Source organism: Spodoptera frugiperda, chromosome 3 (genome assembly GCF_023101765.2).
Source record: "Spodoptera frugiperda isolate SF20-4 chromosome 3, AGI-APGP_CSIRO_Sfru_2.0, whole genome shotgun sequence".
Classification (NCBI taxonomy): Eukaryota; Metazoa; Arthropoda; class Insecta; order Lepidoptera; family Noctuidae; genus Spodoptera; species Spodoptera frugiperda.
Genome location: NC_064214.1, coordinates 9,023,850 through 9,039,396, shown reverse-complemented (window position 1 = coordinate 9,039,396; position 15,547 = coordinate 9,023,850). Strand labels below are relative to the sequence as shown.

Genomic DNA, 15,547 nt, shown 5'->3' with positions numbered 1-15,547 from the left:
AGAACCTGGGGCCCCTCGCAGGTGCTCAGGGTGGTTACAGGGCTTTATTGAGGTAAAAATCCCACACTCCCTAGTGTTTTATCCCGAGAAAGCTAGGAGACTCTTGAAGATATTCCCCCGTCATAAAAAAAAATAGGTTGAGTAGGTACTACTACTGCTGCTTATCCTTATAGTGAAAACGAGCGAACGACGATTAGCTTGCGGTAATTGAGCATATAATAAGCGATAACCACATGATTTGATGCTAATTACACCTGTATGCGATTTCAATGCGAGTTCATACAAAATTTTAGAGCAGAACTAGCTTTGCCATAGTGTAGTTTTTTTTTATCAAGAAGAGGGAGCTAGAAGTTTGGTGACTCAATTATTTATTATTATTTCTACACATAATATTATGAAGTCTCATAACTGCTTATCTCGCAGTCTTGAATTCGATTCCCGGCTCAGGTGAAATGTACCTAAGTGATTTTCTGTAAGTTTTTAATAGGTATTAGTTATTAAGTATTCTGAGAGAGAGAGAGAGAGAGAGAGAGAGCCAGGAATTTTAGTAGGTATATTTGTCTGACAATAATTTGTTTTGCTATTATTATAAAAGGGAACATAAAAAATAACATACAAAACATTATTTTATGTTTTTTTCTAAATTTTTGACGAATATTAAGCAATTTTTGTACGAAGTGCCTCCAAACCAGCCCACCTTTAAAGTAATTTAACGCGAATACCACAGGCAATGGGCGTTAAATTGATTTGTGCATATTGCAGCGATACCAGCGCCCCGTTATAATTGACGGCAAATAGCTGAACTAATTGGGTTTGCTGTGCACTCAATTATACGTTATAGGACCCTACAAGTTATTGATATTAATTTGTAGAAGGTTGACATTTGAAGTTTACGGTACCTAAGTCATTAATTTACGTGTTTAGCACTTGGTTTTGCTTGCTTGGATTCTCAAGATGCAGGGTATTAAGGTTGCTGCGGACTACCTAGCGGGTTACCGGGGCTCCGGCTTGAGAAGCAGGAGTAGGAACGGGGTGGTTTTTAGTCAGTAAGAGTTTGACACGCCCCCTGGCCTCGCACAAGGCAGGAGAAGTAATTGGATGATTTTCCACCATCAAGAAAAGGTCTTAGGTTGTATTTTTACTGAGAGTTAAAGTTCACGACAAATCCTGGTCTTGGGACCTTGGCTTCGATTCCTAATTCTTTATTTACGGTTATAAAAATACGTCTAAAATTTTTAATTAATCAACCTACTTACCAGACTGACATTAAAACAAAAATAAGTCATCTACCCTGTTTAAAATAACACCCATACACAGTCCATTTAATAATCCCCTACCTACCTACTGACATAATATGTAACAACATTAGCAACAAAGCGAAAGCTATTATCGAAACAATCTTGATACTTGCATTAATTACGTTAGGAATGCCACTACCATCCGCAGATTACACCTACCACGTTCCGATCGCATTGTTCGTGAAATGACATACCTATTGGCTGGCTACGATCTAATGCTCGGTCATTTAGTCAGTAGGAGATAAAGGTAAACCAATAATATGGCTTACTAGCTTATCCAGTAGCTTCGCTTGCGGTCCCGTGGGGTACAAAGTTCTATGTGTTATTCCAGACCGTAATTTACCTCCATTCCAAATTTCAATTATTAAGACGTAGTTCCGATTCCTTTAATTATTAAGACGAAGAATTGAGTAACAAACATACACGCAAACACACAAATTTACAAGGGATCTCGGTTTCGATTGCGGGTCGGAAAAAGTATTGCTGGGTTATTTTTGGATTTCGAAAATTTTTCCAGTAGTCAGTACATATGGCAATAGGCTCACCCTCTATTACAGGGGACTTACAGCATATATTGTGAAAAGTGGGTGTACATTGTACAATGCTTGCATGTGCACCTCTGCCTACCCCTTTGATAGATAGAAGATAGGTAGGGATAGAGGATAGAAGGCGTGACGATATACATTATAATATTCAGATAATGAAATAAATATGTATTACATAATGAGTTATTACATAAAAAAGTAATAACAATTCTAAACACATTACTTAAGAGTACAGATTAGATTTCTAAATAACCTTCGTTGATTTGTTATATAAAAAAGGTTATCATATTATGGTTATCATCGTTAAAAAAAAGTTAGATAGATAATATCTAACTAACCACGTGTCAAATCTAATAAGTACACCAAATTTTAAGAATTTTCGAGGATTTTATTTATGGTATAAGCCGGTAAATGAGCATATGGTTCACCTGATGGTAAGCAATCGTCGCCGTCCATGGACACCCGAAACACCAGAGGCGTTACAAGTGCGTTGCCGGCCTTTTGGGGGTTAGGAATTTAAGGGTTTTTGGGAAATCAGTGATTGGGAAGGGGGATAATTGTCTCCTGTTACCTTACTCACACAACAAAACACAACACAAGCGTTGCTCACGTCGGTTTTCTGTGAGGCCGTGGTATTACTCTGATCGAGCTGCATTCGTGCCGTAGCATGGCTCTATACTTAAAAAATAAAAATCAGTTTTGTCCGGTACAATTTGGTACAAACCTGATAACAAAACAAGAGGTCAATTAAACATAATAAACTATTCAGTATCGAGTATGTTTATACCTACTGATATCAAAATTGGATGTCAGAGATCACTTTAAGCACGTGTAACTTACCTACTTCGTTCATTATTAATTATTAAATTTAATAAGAGAATTTGAGAATTTTATCTTTGTCTTCTAAATAAATATTTCATACTCATCATCATCATCTTAATCAATGTATCAGCCATAAGAAGTCCACTGCTGAACGTAGGATTCTAGTTTCTAGGTACTTTTGTTTTTGAAGCCACCTCACGAGAAAATTTTGAATGGATGCTTACTACAAGTAGGACAAGTAAATATTTTAACATGTACTTTAAAAAAATATTGATAAAAAATCGATAAAAATCTGTTCGTACTAAATTAAAATAGGTACCCAATTATGAAATGACGTATTGTATAACTCGGCATTCGTATTCGTATAATATAAAGGGACATTAATACTTATAAACAATAAACGACTTATGACCGCAAGAATATTCATATCATTGTAATAAATTTTACAATGGACTGACTAGTTTTCAACCCGGTTTCAGTTCTTTGTCCGGCTTTGTTATATATTCTTTTTACCTTATTATAAAATCTTTTTAGAATAAAGTAAGAAGAAGTAAGAAGACTCCCAATCTCCGATTACCCAACATCCTTTAAATTCATAACCACCAAAAGGACAGCAACGCATTTGTAACGCCTCTAGTGTTTCAGGTGTCAATGGGCGGCGGCGATTGCTTACCATCAGGCGATCCGCTTGCTCGTTTACCAGCTAATACCATAAAGAAACAAACAAACAACCAACCCTTTTCGTTTTATCATATTAGTTTATATAACATCACTAAATTACAATAATATGGTGGAGCATTTAATTTGGCAGTCTGACGCCAGTAATCTACATATGGTAACAATGATTACAGTTATTTCGTGTGTTTCGATACTATTGTGCGTATTTATTTGGTTCCTGTTAAAATGGAGGACAGTGAAAAATTTTTGGGCTGAAAGGGGTGTTCCTCATTATTCGCCGCATCCCATTTTGGGCAGTCTCACGTTTTTGCAGCGACAAAATCCTGTAAGTGTACTTTTTTTAATATGTGATTTTTTTAAACAGTCAAATATACAAAATAGACATAGAAATAAATATCGACATGCTTTTTTCCCGAAGGGGTAGACAGAGGTGCATATTATGGCATATGCACTTTTCTCAATTTATTTTGTAAGTCTCATGTAATAAAAGGTCACACACTATTGCTATAAATCGGAAACTTTTCCAGGCTCCGAACTACTTCTGATAAATTTTTGAAAATCCGAAAAAAACCCAACATTTTTTTACCCGACGCGGGAATAATGCCCCTTGAGATCCTTTGCCCAGCAGTCTCATTGGCGACCACTTAGCCGCGACCAACGAGGCAATCGAGTAAGCCAAATATGTACACCAAAAATATTTTTTAATTTTCTTATTACTCATCGCTATCTACTATCAGGCAGTATGGATGAGGCAAGTGTACAACGAGTTCAAGTCACCGTACGTCGGTATGTGGGCGTTCTGGAGACCAGGCCTGGTGATCAACTGCCCAGACTTGGCCAGGAAGGTGCTGGTCAAAGACCATGAGGTGTTCAAGAACAGGTTCTTGAGTTCTGGCAAGACAGACCCCATTGGAGGCCTAAATCTGTTTACTGTTAATGTGAGTATAATCATTTATATTAAAGCTTTATTAGAATTTGGAAGAACTTGTGGCTTAGTATTGGGGCTAATCGACAATGTAGGATAAGCAACCCAAGTTCTTTGATTCGAATCAAAGAACTTGGGTTGGGTTAAAAAGTATAGTTGATTTCTATTCGTTGCTAAAAACATAGGCCATCTCGGTCGACGAATGGAGTTTCTTGCTCGTTCTTCTCCATTCGAAGCTTCACATTGCAATGAGTAGCTTCACTGACGAACAGACTGACAGGCTAATATTTATTTATGGTTTAACTGGAATACATGATTTGACTTTTTTGACTCCAAAACCTTCTAAAGTTTATCTTCAATTGTTTACACAAAAGAAAATAAGTGAAATGCATCTAAAATAATAATGAAATATTGTAAACAAAAATGCACCATACACCAATTTTGAGAGCATACTTTATTCTTCCAGAAGTTATCTACGCCTGAATACTATAGTACGTTTTGATTTATTTTATCACGACTAGTTAATATTGGTCCTAATTAAAGTTACCAAAATAAAGATAAATGAACACGCAAAACATATTATACATCATAATTTAAGGAAATTGATCAAAATCAATAGCTAATGTTGATCTCATGTACAAACATGTGAAATACCTCCATCAGTCACCAGCAGCCTATTAATGAGTCACTGCTGACCAAAGGCCTCTTCTCACACGTAGAAGGTTTGAGCATTAATTACCATGCTTGCTCAATGCGGGTTGGCGATTTGAAACTTATAACGATACATTACAATGTTTTCCTTCGCCGTTTGTCAGTGGTGTCTAAATAATCTTAGAAAGTACATATAATTCGGAAAAAGTCACATTGGTACTTGCTGTTGGTAGCTTTCGAAATCGCACTCTCTTGTTTGAGAAGCGGGCGTTATAAACCTCCGGGCCACCACGACATCTTTAACGTACTTTGTCATGGACAAATTATTTATTATTTTTTATTATTTAGGAAAGAAAATAGAAAAACAATTAATTTGATATAAAGAAATAGACCGAACTTCTAATACAAAGAATATTTGTATAGGAATAAAAATCAAAAGCCCCACCTCCACAAGTAACTCAGAACCATCCACAGCTAGACTTAATTAAAAAGCCACCACAATTGAAAACTTAATAAACTCCCAGTACTAACCAAAATAACCTCTAATAACCAAGCCAAAGCACACAAAATCCCATCACACGCTGTTTAAGCACTGAAGCCGGGTTTTCCATAACAAATGACAGTCTACATCTTGCAGTAAGCCGTGGCTTGTCGTGTTACATGGCTTGCCAACACCAAACCGATACAAGCATTACATGTCGTTGTAGGACAGTAACAAATGCGGCCATTATAGCTTTATTGACACGGTAATAAAGGCGGATTTGGTTTGAGAATGGTGGGTGATGATGCATATTTAGGTTTGGTAAGGTAGATCTTGAATGTAGGGTTATGGGTTTTATTAGTATAAAGAGACGTTTTTTTATGGTATAAGCCGGTAAACGAGTAGACGGTTCACCTGATGGTAAGCAATCGCCACCGCCCATAGACACTTGAAACACCAGAAGTGTTACAAGTGCGTTGCCGGCCTTTTGGGGTTAGAAATTTAAGGGTTGTTGGGCAATCGGTGATTTCTATGAGGCCACATCACTCCAGTCGAGGCCACCTATTCGTGCCTAAGCGTGGCTCTCCCACACTCCTCACGCTAATTTTAAGGTTAGATGTTTCATAACCGCCCTTTCTCGTGTTTTTTTCTTAAATTGGTTTTTTTAGTCTAACCAAAATATATTTTTTTATCAACAGGATCCAACCTGGTCTTTCCTAAGGCGACGGTTAACAGTGCTCTTCACGGCAGCTCGGTTGAGAAGCCTGAACAGCTTATTGTCGGCCAAATCCAATGACCTGGTAGAGAGGATCAGAGATGACATGTTCAATGAAGACCCTTTGAATTTGAGGGTAAGTAACATTTTTTATGGCAAAGTCAGTAAATGAGCAGACGGATCATCTGATGGTAAGCAATCGTCGTCGAAAACCACCTGAAATACAAGTACGTGGCCGCCCTTTTGGGGATAAGAAATTTAAGGTTTTTGGGGAATCGCGGATCTGGAAGATTGGGGTGGAGGGTATTAGAGCCTCCGGTAACCTAACTCACACAACAAAACACAACGCAAGCGTTGTTTCACGTCGGGTTTTTATCACTTCGGTCGAGCCGGCCCATTCATGTCAAAGCATATTTCTCCCACACTTAAAATCCTGACATATTGAATTAAAGCTAAAGATGTAAGTCCTTTAGGATATTTTATCTGGCTGTATGGAGATGAGGGATAGAATAATATTGTGGTATCTGCTGAAAGATTTCCCTACGGATTTACACACTTGGAATAAAATTTTGAGTTTCTGATAAAGTTTAGGGTCGGATTTTCGGATTGGGATGTTACAATTGGGATCTTAAATACGAACGACTATAATAGAAATCACATGTTATCATAAATGATGATCATAAAGATGTGAGCTTTGGCTTTAGCCAAATTTCAAAGTTTTCTTAGTCAAAGTATTTAAAGTCCTCGTTTAATTACTATTAATTTTACAAAATTATGAAAACCAAAGAGTTTCATTTGATTAGATTTTCAATAAGCTCTAAAATTGTTCTATAGCGTTTTAACTGACTTTATTCCAATCATCTAAATCTCCCCAGGTCTTGTGCTCAGACTTCACAACAGACGTAATAGGAGAGGCTGCGTTTGGTCTCACCAGTGAATCAGTTAAGACTGGTGATAGCCTGATGAGGAGAATCACAAAGGAGTTTGTCAAGTTCAACCTTCATAGAGGATTGTGCTGGTCCAGTATCTTCTTTTTTCCAGAAATGGTTGATGTATTTCGGTGTGTTTGAGTTTAATTTTTTTAGAATAGTTTAGAAATATTTTTCTAGTATCCTTTGCAATCATTTCACGTTGTAGTTCTTTATTACATTTGTATTTTTCATATAATTTTATTATAACTTTCGTGAGACTTACTAAATTAATTATTATGTCATCGGTTTACTCACGTAACTGTTTGACGTGGAACTCGCTCTGCTACTGGGTGTTGTGTCGTGTGTCGCGGATTGCTGTCCATAAATATGAACCTCTAGCATGGCTTGAAACTAGTCAAGTTCCTCGTCAAACAGTTACGTGAGTAAACCAATAACATAATAATTTTCATATATTCCAGATTTTCTCTATTTCCGAAAGATTCTTTAGAAACCTTACGTCACATATTCCGAACTATAATAAACCAGAGAGGAGGGTATGAGAAGGAGGTCAAAGAGTGCAGGGACCTCCTTGATGCTCTGCTGAAGATTAGGCAAGAGGCTGCAGAGGACAATGAAGGTAATGTTTTTATGGTGAAACTATTTGATAGTACCTAATATTTGAAATTTTTGGTTCTTTATCATACGACATAGACCTGTCCAATGGCACGCCACTGAGCTCAATCGTCAGCTTTACGCATCCAACCACTACCAGCCACTTTGCGGATATCGTCATTCCACCTAGCTGGAGGGCGCCCTACACTACCCTTGCCTAGACGCGGTCTTCTTTCTAGAACACGTTTACCCCAATCCCCATTTATCAACACACTTGCTCAAAGCGGGTTGGGAATTTTAAACTTCTTAAAAAATAAGCTTAGGATTTCTCATGCTTTCCTTTAACATTTGCCAGTGGTGTCTAAACAGTCTAAGAAAGTATTTATAACTCTAAAAAAGTCACATTGGAAGTTGCCGTGTTGGTAGTTCCCATATCCTCACGCACGAGGAGCGAGCGTCCAGGCCACCACGACTTTACCCATAACAATAGTTAAATTAAACTTCATTCTAATTGTTTCCTAAAATCTTCCCTCAGCAAAAACGATTATACTTACAGCTTCACATCTTTATTAAAACCTTGAGTAAAACGAACAACTATTAGCAATATACTAACTGTAACTTAGAAAACTAAAGTTTAACTAGACCGGAAGCGTTCACATGTTAGTTTGAACTCAAAATGACGTTGAAGAAGAAGCGTTAACTTTGAACGCGATGAAACTTTGGTTAATTTTAACTTGGTAACTCTTTCTTCGTATATGTGTGTGTATTAAAAATTGAGTAAAACTGAGTGTTAGTCAGTTTTCAGTCTGGCAGGAGAAGTTGGTGTTGTTTTATTATTACGCAAGTCATATAACTTCGAAAATGTATTAGTGTTGCTAGTCTTCGTCGGTTTTCCTGTGGGATCATCATTATCATCACCAACAACAGGAAGACATGCCACCCCCTTAGTTCTACACACCCTAATCTACCCCTGTTCCGAATTTAATTCCGATTCCTGCAGCGTTATAAACATACTCACTCGTGGTTGGATAATAAACAAACTCACAAATTCAAAATAGTGGGTGTACCTACATACATTTTTTTTTATTAATTTTTTTTTTTTTAAAAAACGTTGCCCCACATTAGGATTTTCTCCTGTGTCATGGGTGCGTTTACAAACATACAAGTTCACATGCACATGACACCCAGACCCGAAACGACAATTTGTGGATCACACAAAGAGTTGCTCCGTGCGGGAATCGAACCCGCTACCCGTTGCACGGCAGCCAGTTGCCCAGCCACCGCGCCAACCGTGCAGTCAATTGTATAGCGGCATGGCGTAATGTGCACCTCTGCCTACCCCGTCGGGAATAAAAGTCGTGACGCTGTATCACAAACTCACAGAATTTCGTAATTAGATTATGTATTAGTAAGATAAAATTTATTTCCAGAAATCAGTGAAGACTTGCTACTTGCTCAAGCGGCCATCTTCCTTTTGGGAGGTTTCGACACGTCAGGAGTTACACTGACTTGGACTTTGTATGAACTGGCGTGGAACCCACAATGCCAGGTGAAATAATACCCTTACTTTAGAACGGTTCAACATAATTATCTTTAGGACATCAATTGCTGAACAAAGGCTTCCGGATAATTGCTTTCTGTGATTTTTATATTCTTTTTTCTTAAAATCTGCGCAGTTTGTTCACTTGCACTTGACCATACACTGAATTGATCCGCGTTGAATTAGAATTTGTGTAGGTACTCGCTTTTGACAAATTATGAGGCTGAACTAGTATTTTAAAGTGTTGTAACTCCTCGGGTGTTACGGGTGTCCACAGGTAGCGCTGACCAATTACCATCAGGTGATTGTTGATCTTGCTTGTTTATTTAGTAAGAAGTTCGACACCTGCTTTGAAGAATTGTTGTTTCCAATGACAAGTATCTACACTCAATACTCAATTCTTTATTGCTTTCCACATTTAAGACTTAGGTGGTAAATTTAACTGGGACACAATGTGGACCAAAACAATATAAGTTTAGGAGAGAACACACTTTTACAGGACATACATTTACATATGTAACTAGATTATATTCAGTATTAACTACTCTTATATTCAGTATTAAATAACTTCGTCATTGACACAAAGTCGATTTTCAGACGCGTTTAAAATATTATCTTTTAAATATATCCGATATTATATTTTGCAGTTGATGTTTTTGGCAGGAGAATCGGGTGTCAGTTTAAAAATAACTTCGTGACTTAACTATTAACATATTAATTAATGCAGCGCCATTCAAAAGTGTAGCGGAATATGTGAATTATGAATATTAAATATGCGATGTAAAATTTACGCCTTTTCGATGCTTGGAGTGGTAGACAGAAGTGCGTCAGTTTTGGTAGACATTTTTGGTAGTTTTGTTACCGTTAAAAGTGACTGAAAATACTCTTATTATTATTGATGTTAACTTAAGCGACTAATAAAATATAATATTATTGATTTACTTTGTAATCAGACAGCATCGCAGACCCGGGTACGTCCTAAAACTGCGACCAGCCACCGAGGAATGGGCAGCAGCATTCTCAAAATTTATCGGTGACCTAACTGCGATCCCCAAGCCGCCTGCCAAGCGTGGGGATTATGGCACCCCCCCCTTTCACTATGAGCGACAACAAAATTACACGGCCCCCAGTCCCCGGCAGCTCCGCTATTCCTGATCTAGGTAGCGGATCAGGTAACGGCGGAGCAGGGGGTGCTAAGAATCCCCGGCAGAGAAAGCGCTACCACCCCCGACGAACTTTGGCCCTGGCAACGCACAACATCCGCACACTGCGGACTGATGAGAAGATTGTCGAGCTGGAGGAAGAATTGAGCAAAATGCGGTGGGACATCTTGGGACTATCTGAAATCCGAAGAGAGGGTCAGGATACGATAATCCTAGATTCCGGCAACTTGCTCTTCTTCCGGGAAGGAGACCGTAAATCCCAGGGTGGTGTCGGATTTCTCGTCCGCAAGTCTCTCGTCAACAACGTGTGTGAGGTCGACAGTGTGTCGAACAGGGTAGCGTACCTTATACTCAGAATATCTAACCGGTATTCGCTGAAGGTCATACAGGTATATGCGCCGACCTCGACACATTGTGACGACGAAGTAGAGGCTCTGTACGAGGAAATTTCAAAAGCCATACACTCCTCCGAAACACACTTCACCGTTGTGATGGGGGATTTCAATGCAAAGGTGGGCACACGGAATAGCGATGAGTTGAGAATAGGGCCATTTGGATATGGGCAGCGAAACCATCGGGGCCAGCGGCTGGTCGACTTTATGGAGAGGGAGAGACTCTATTTGATGAACTCCTTCTTCCAGAAGCGACCGGCCAAGAAGTGGACATGGATAAGCCCTGATGGTTCTACCAAAAATGAGATCGACTTCATCATGGCGACCGAAAGACGTATATTCAGTGATGTCTCTGTGATAGCGAAGGTGAAAACCGGTAGCGATCACCGTATTGTCAGGGGCACACTGAACATCAATGTAAAACTAGAGCGGTCACGCCTGGTGAAGTCCACGCTCCGCCCTGGACGTGCCCAGATCCAAAACCCCGAGCAGTTCCAACTCCAACTGCAAAATCGCTTCCAGTGTCTAGCTGATTGTGGAAACGTGGACGAGATAAATAATGGGTTGGTGGAAACTGTCCGAGCAGTGGGGTCAGACTTCTTCAAGACCCCCGCCGAAACAGGCCCCAAAAGCTCTCCGACGGAACATTAAAACTTCTTAAGGATCGTAGCGAGATGAGGCTGCAGTCTTCAGACGATATGTCTGAATACGGCAAGCTCAATAGACGAATCTCGAAATACATGCGACGTGACCTGCGGGCCTATAACGCCGCAAGAGTCAGAGACTTAATTGAGCGAAACAAGGGCTCAAAAGTCTTCGCAAAGAATTCGTCTGTTGGGCAAAGCCAAATGACGAGGCTGAAGACCGAGGATGGCAGCGTCATCTCGTCGAAGTCCGAGATCCTCGGAGAGCTCGAGAGGTTTTACGGACAGTTATACACCTCAACACGGCAACCCATCGTCGGTACAGCTCGGGACCCAAGAGCTAAACTGACGCGGCACTACACTGAGGATATCCCAGATATCAGCCTGTACGAGATTAGGATGGCTCTCAAACAGCTTAAAAACAACAAGGCGCCGGGCGATGACGGAATCACGTCGGAACTTCTGCGAGCGGGTGGAAAACCGATACTTTTAGTCCTCCAGAAGCTATTCAATTCCGTCATACTCGAGGGAACCACGCCGGTAGCATGGCAACGGAGTGTGGTGGTTCTGTTCTTTAAAAAAGGCGACAACTGTCTGCTAAAGAACTACAGACCTATCTCACTTCTGAGCCATGTGTATAAGCTGTTTTCGAGGGTCATCACGAACCGTCTCGAACGCAGGCTTGATGACTTCCAGCCTCCCGAACAAGCCGGATTCCGAAAAGGTTTCAGTACCATAGACCACATTCATACGCTGCGGCAGATTATACAGAAGACCGAGGAGTATAACTTGCCACTATGCTTGGCGTTTGTGGACTATGAGAAAGCCTTCGATTCAATCGAAACCTGGGCGGTGCTGCAGTCTCTCCAGCGGTGCCACATCGACTATAGATACATCGAGGTTTTGAAGTGTTTGTATAACAACGCCACCATGCGCATCCGACTCCAGGAAGAGACTACGAGGCCAATCCAGTTGCGGAAGGGCGTGAGACAGGGAGACGTTATATCTCCGAAACTGTTCACGAACGCACTGGAGGACGTTTTTAAGCTCTTGGACTGGAGCGGACGCGGCATCAACATTAATGGCGAATACATCACTCATCTCCGTTTCGCCGATGACATAGTCGTAATGGCAGAGTCGCTGGAAGAGCTGAACACCATGCTCAGCGACCTCAATACCGTTTCCCAACAGGTGGGCCTTAAAATGAACATGGACAAGACGAAAATCATGTCAAATGTCCATGTTGCACCTATACCGGTTGTCGTTGGGAACGATATACTCGAAGTTGTAGACCACTACACATACCTGGGTCAGATCATCCAGCTAGGTAGGTCCAACTTCGAGAAAGAGGTCGCTCGAAGAATCCAACTCGGATGGGCAGCATTTGGGAAGTTGCATGAAGTCTTCTCGTCAAAAATCCCGCAGTGTCTGAAGACCAGGATGTACAACCAGTGTGTGTTGCCAGTGATGACGTACGGTACCGAGACATGGTCCCTAACTGCTGGCCTTTTAGAAAGGCTCAGAGTCGCCCAGCGCGCGATGGAGAGAGCTATGCTCGGAGTATCTTTGCGCGACAAAATCCGAAATATGGAAATTCGCCAAAGAACAAGAGTTACAGACATAGCTCTCAAAATATGCAGGCTGAAGTGGCAATGGGCAGGCCACGTCACTCGGAGGACTGATGGCCGCTGGGCCAGGAAGGTGACTGAGTGGCGACCGCGGACCGGAAGACGCAGCGTGGGCAGACCTCCCACTAGGTGGACCGACGACATCGTCAGAGTGGCGGGGAGCCAGTGGATGCAGGTGGCGGCTTGTCGTTCTACGTGGAGGACCAAGGGGGAGGCCTTTGTTCAGCAGTGGACGTCTCTCGGCTGATGATGATGATGATGATGATTTACTTTGAGTTTTCAGTTGTAGTTCAGAATTTCATGCAATTTGTGTAGTAATTATAGCTCTGCTTTTCACTAGTGGAATTACATAATATTACATACTTATGTATACAAGACTAAAGACGACCAGAATGGCTTCCTTAGCTCACTTTCTATCTATAGTCACGCCTTTTATCCCCGAAGGGGTAGGCAGATGTGCATATTACGGCACGTAATGCCGCTATACTATATACACCATTTAACTCATATGAAGTATTTTTCTAGGAACGACTGTACCAAGAACTTTTGGATGCAAAACAAAAGAACGGTGGCAAAGATTTAGATGCTAGTTCCCTGGCTGAACTGACGTATATTAACTGTGTTATAAAAGGTATGCACTTATTTATTAAATTGCCTGTAACTTGGCAGGCGACTTATATTTAGTGAAATTCCCAGAAATTAAAATCTAATATCCCAAAATCTGCTATGTTTTGATTACCCATTTGTGATAAATAAAAATCTTTTTTAAAAACGTTGAAAAGATTAAATTAAAACGTTTAATTATGGGATAAATCGGCAAACAGCCAGACGGATCACCTGATGTTAAGCAATCGGCGCCGCTCATGGCCAGAAACACTATATAGAGGTATTACAAATGCGTTGCTAGCCTTTTGGGGTTAGAAATTTGAAGATTGGGATGAATTACCCACTGTAATTAATTAATGTTTAAATATTAAAATTCAATTACAGAGGCACTACGCAAATTCCCTTCAATGGGTTGGCTGGACCGCATCGCATCACAGGACTACAAAATCGACGAAAATCTAACCATACCCAGTGGGACAGTGGTGTATGTGAATGCTGTAGGAATGCAGCAAGACCCTCAGTACTTCCCGAACCCTCAGATATACAACCCTGAGAGGTTTTTGCCGGAAAATGAGAGGAACATTACTCCTTACACGTTTCTTCCTTTTGGAGATGGACCTAGGGGTTGCATTGGTAAGGAATTATTTTTTTCGAAGATTTTATTTAGCTATTATTCTTAATCATAATCATTCTTCTTGGTATTACTTCAAGCTTTCTTGTGTGAACTGCTAGGGAGTGGAATTCTTTGCCAAAGTCTGTGTTTCCTGATGGGTATCTTCAAAGCCAGAGTGAATAGGTTACTTATGGGCACTTACCATCAGGCGAGATAACGGCCAAACGTCGCCCCATCAAATAAAAAAAAAAAATCATATCCACACCTGTAGCCCGAGATAATTTACTTCTTAATAATGAGTTTCTTCTACATATAAGGGTTTGTTACAATATCCTCTCTTGACTGACCTGACAGGTTGAAGATCGCAAGTCAAATGTCACACGTTCAGATTTAGTAGAGAGCGCTGTTGTCCGATTTCTGTTAAATGTATTAAGTTCCATAGTTGGTTCTGATAAGGCTATACTATTTTACTAACACATAATTTCAGGTTCCGTTTATATAGAGTGACTGGTAATTAGTGACCGATATTTAAATAAGTGATTGTACTCACAATTACAAAAAACTTCCTCATAGAAACATTTTTGGTTAGCCATAAGTTTTATTTTTATCACAATTACAAAGCAACGTTTTTAACTATCAGTCACTAATTACCAGTCATCCTATAGATGTCTGTAGCTCAAAACCCCTTTAAATCTTACTTTCACGCCTCTGCAACTTTTTTGCTTTACAAATAAAGTTCAAAATCAACAATGATCAGAATTACTTAACTTATTACTATGAAAATTTTCAGGCAAACGCTTCGGTTATCAGACAGTTCGATGTGGTTTGGCAGCCATCATACTTAACTACGAATTAAGGGCTCTACCCAACATGCCGAAACCAAACGAGTGCCACATTGAGAAGCATGGACTCTTCCTAGGTCCAGACAAGAAGCTTTCTGTAGAATTTAGACTTAGAAATTAATATAATATAGTGAAGGGGTATGCAGAGGTGTACATAGTGAATGTAAAAGTTTTCTAATATCATATCAATCAATCATCATAAATGTAATAGGTATAGTGACTAGTCTGTTAAGTTTATTACATAAGGAGAAGGCGAGAAGCCAATATTTAAATCAGATATATTAAATTAGCTTCTAAGTGACAATATAAGTCATAAACCTATGTGAACATATTCCTATGTGGATTGTTTATTATTTATATAACGTTTGTTTTCAGAAATAAATATAAATGCATACATATTTTTCACGACAATGTTGGCCATCACCAGCGAGACAGTTGGGAGATGCGTCGGTATGAATGGGCGGCTCAACCGGAGTGTTAC

At 40.0% G+C, this 15,547-nt stretch overlaps 1 protein-coding gene across 1 annotated transcript; it reads left to right on the top strand.

Moving 5' to 3' along the window:
• The first annotated feature begins 3,481 nt into the window (after positions 1 to 3,481).
• Positions 3,482 to 15,299, top strand: LOC118274185 (cytochrome P450 6k1-like). The gene is made up of 9 exons (XM_050705050.1): positions 3,482 to 3,668; positions 4,081 to 4,281; positions 6,099 to 6,251; positions 6,991 to 7,175; positions 7,506 to 7,663; positions 9,069 to 9,187; positions 13,531 to 13,636; positions 13,996 to 14,244; positions 15,015 to 15,299. The coding sequence occupies exons 1-9, from the start codon at positions 3,498 to 3,500 to the stop codon at positions 15,185 to 15,187; spliced, it is 1,515 nt and encodes a 504-aa protein (XP_050561007.1). The 5' UTR covers positions 3,482 to 3,497; the 3' UTR covers positions 15,188 to 15,299.
• The last annotated feature ends 248 nt before the right edge of the window (positions 15,300 to 15,547 follow it).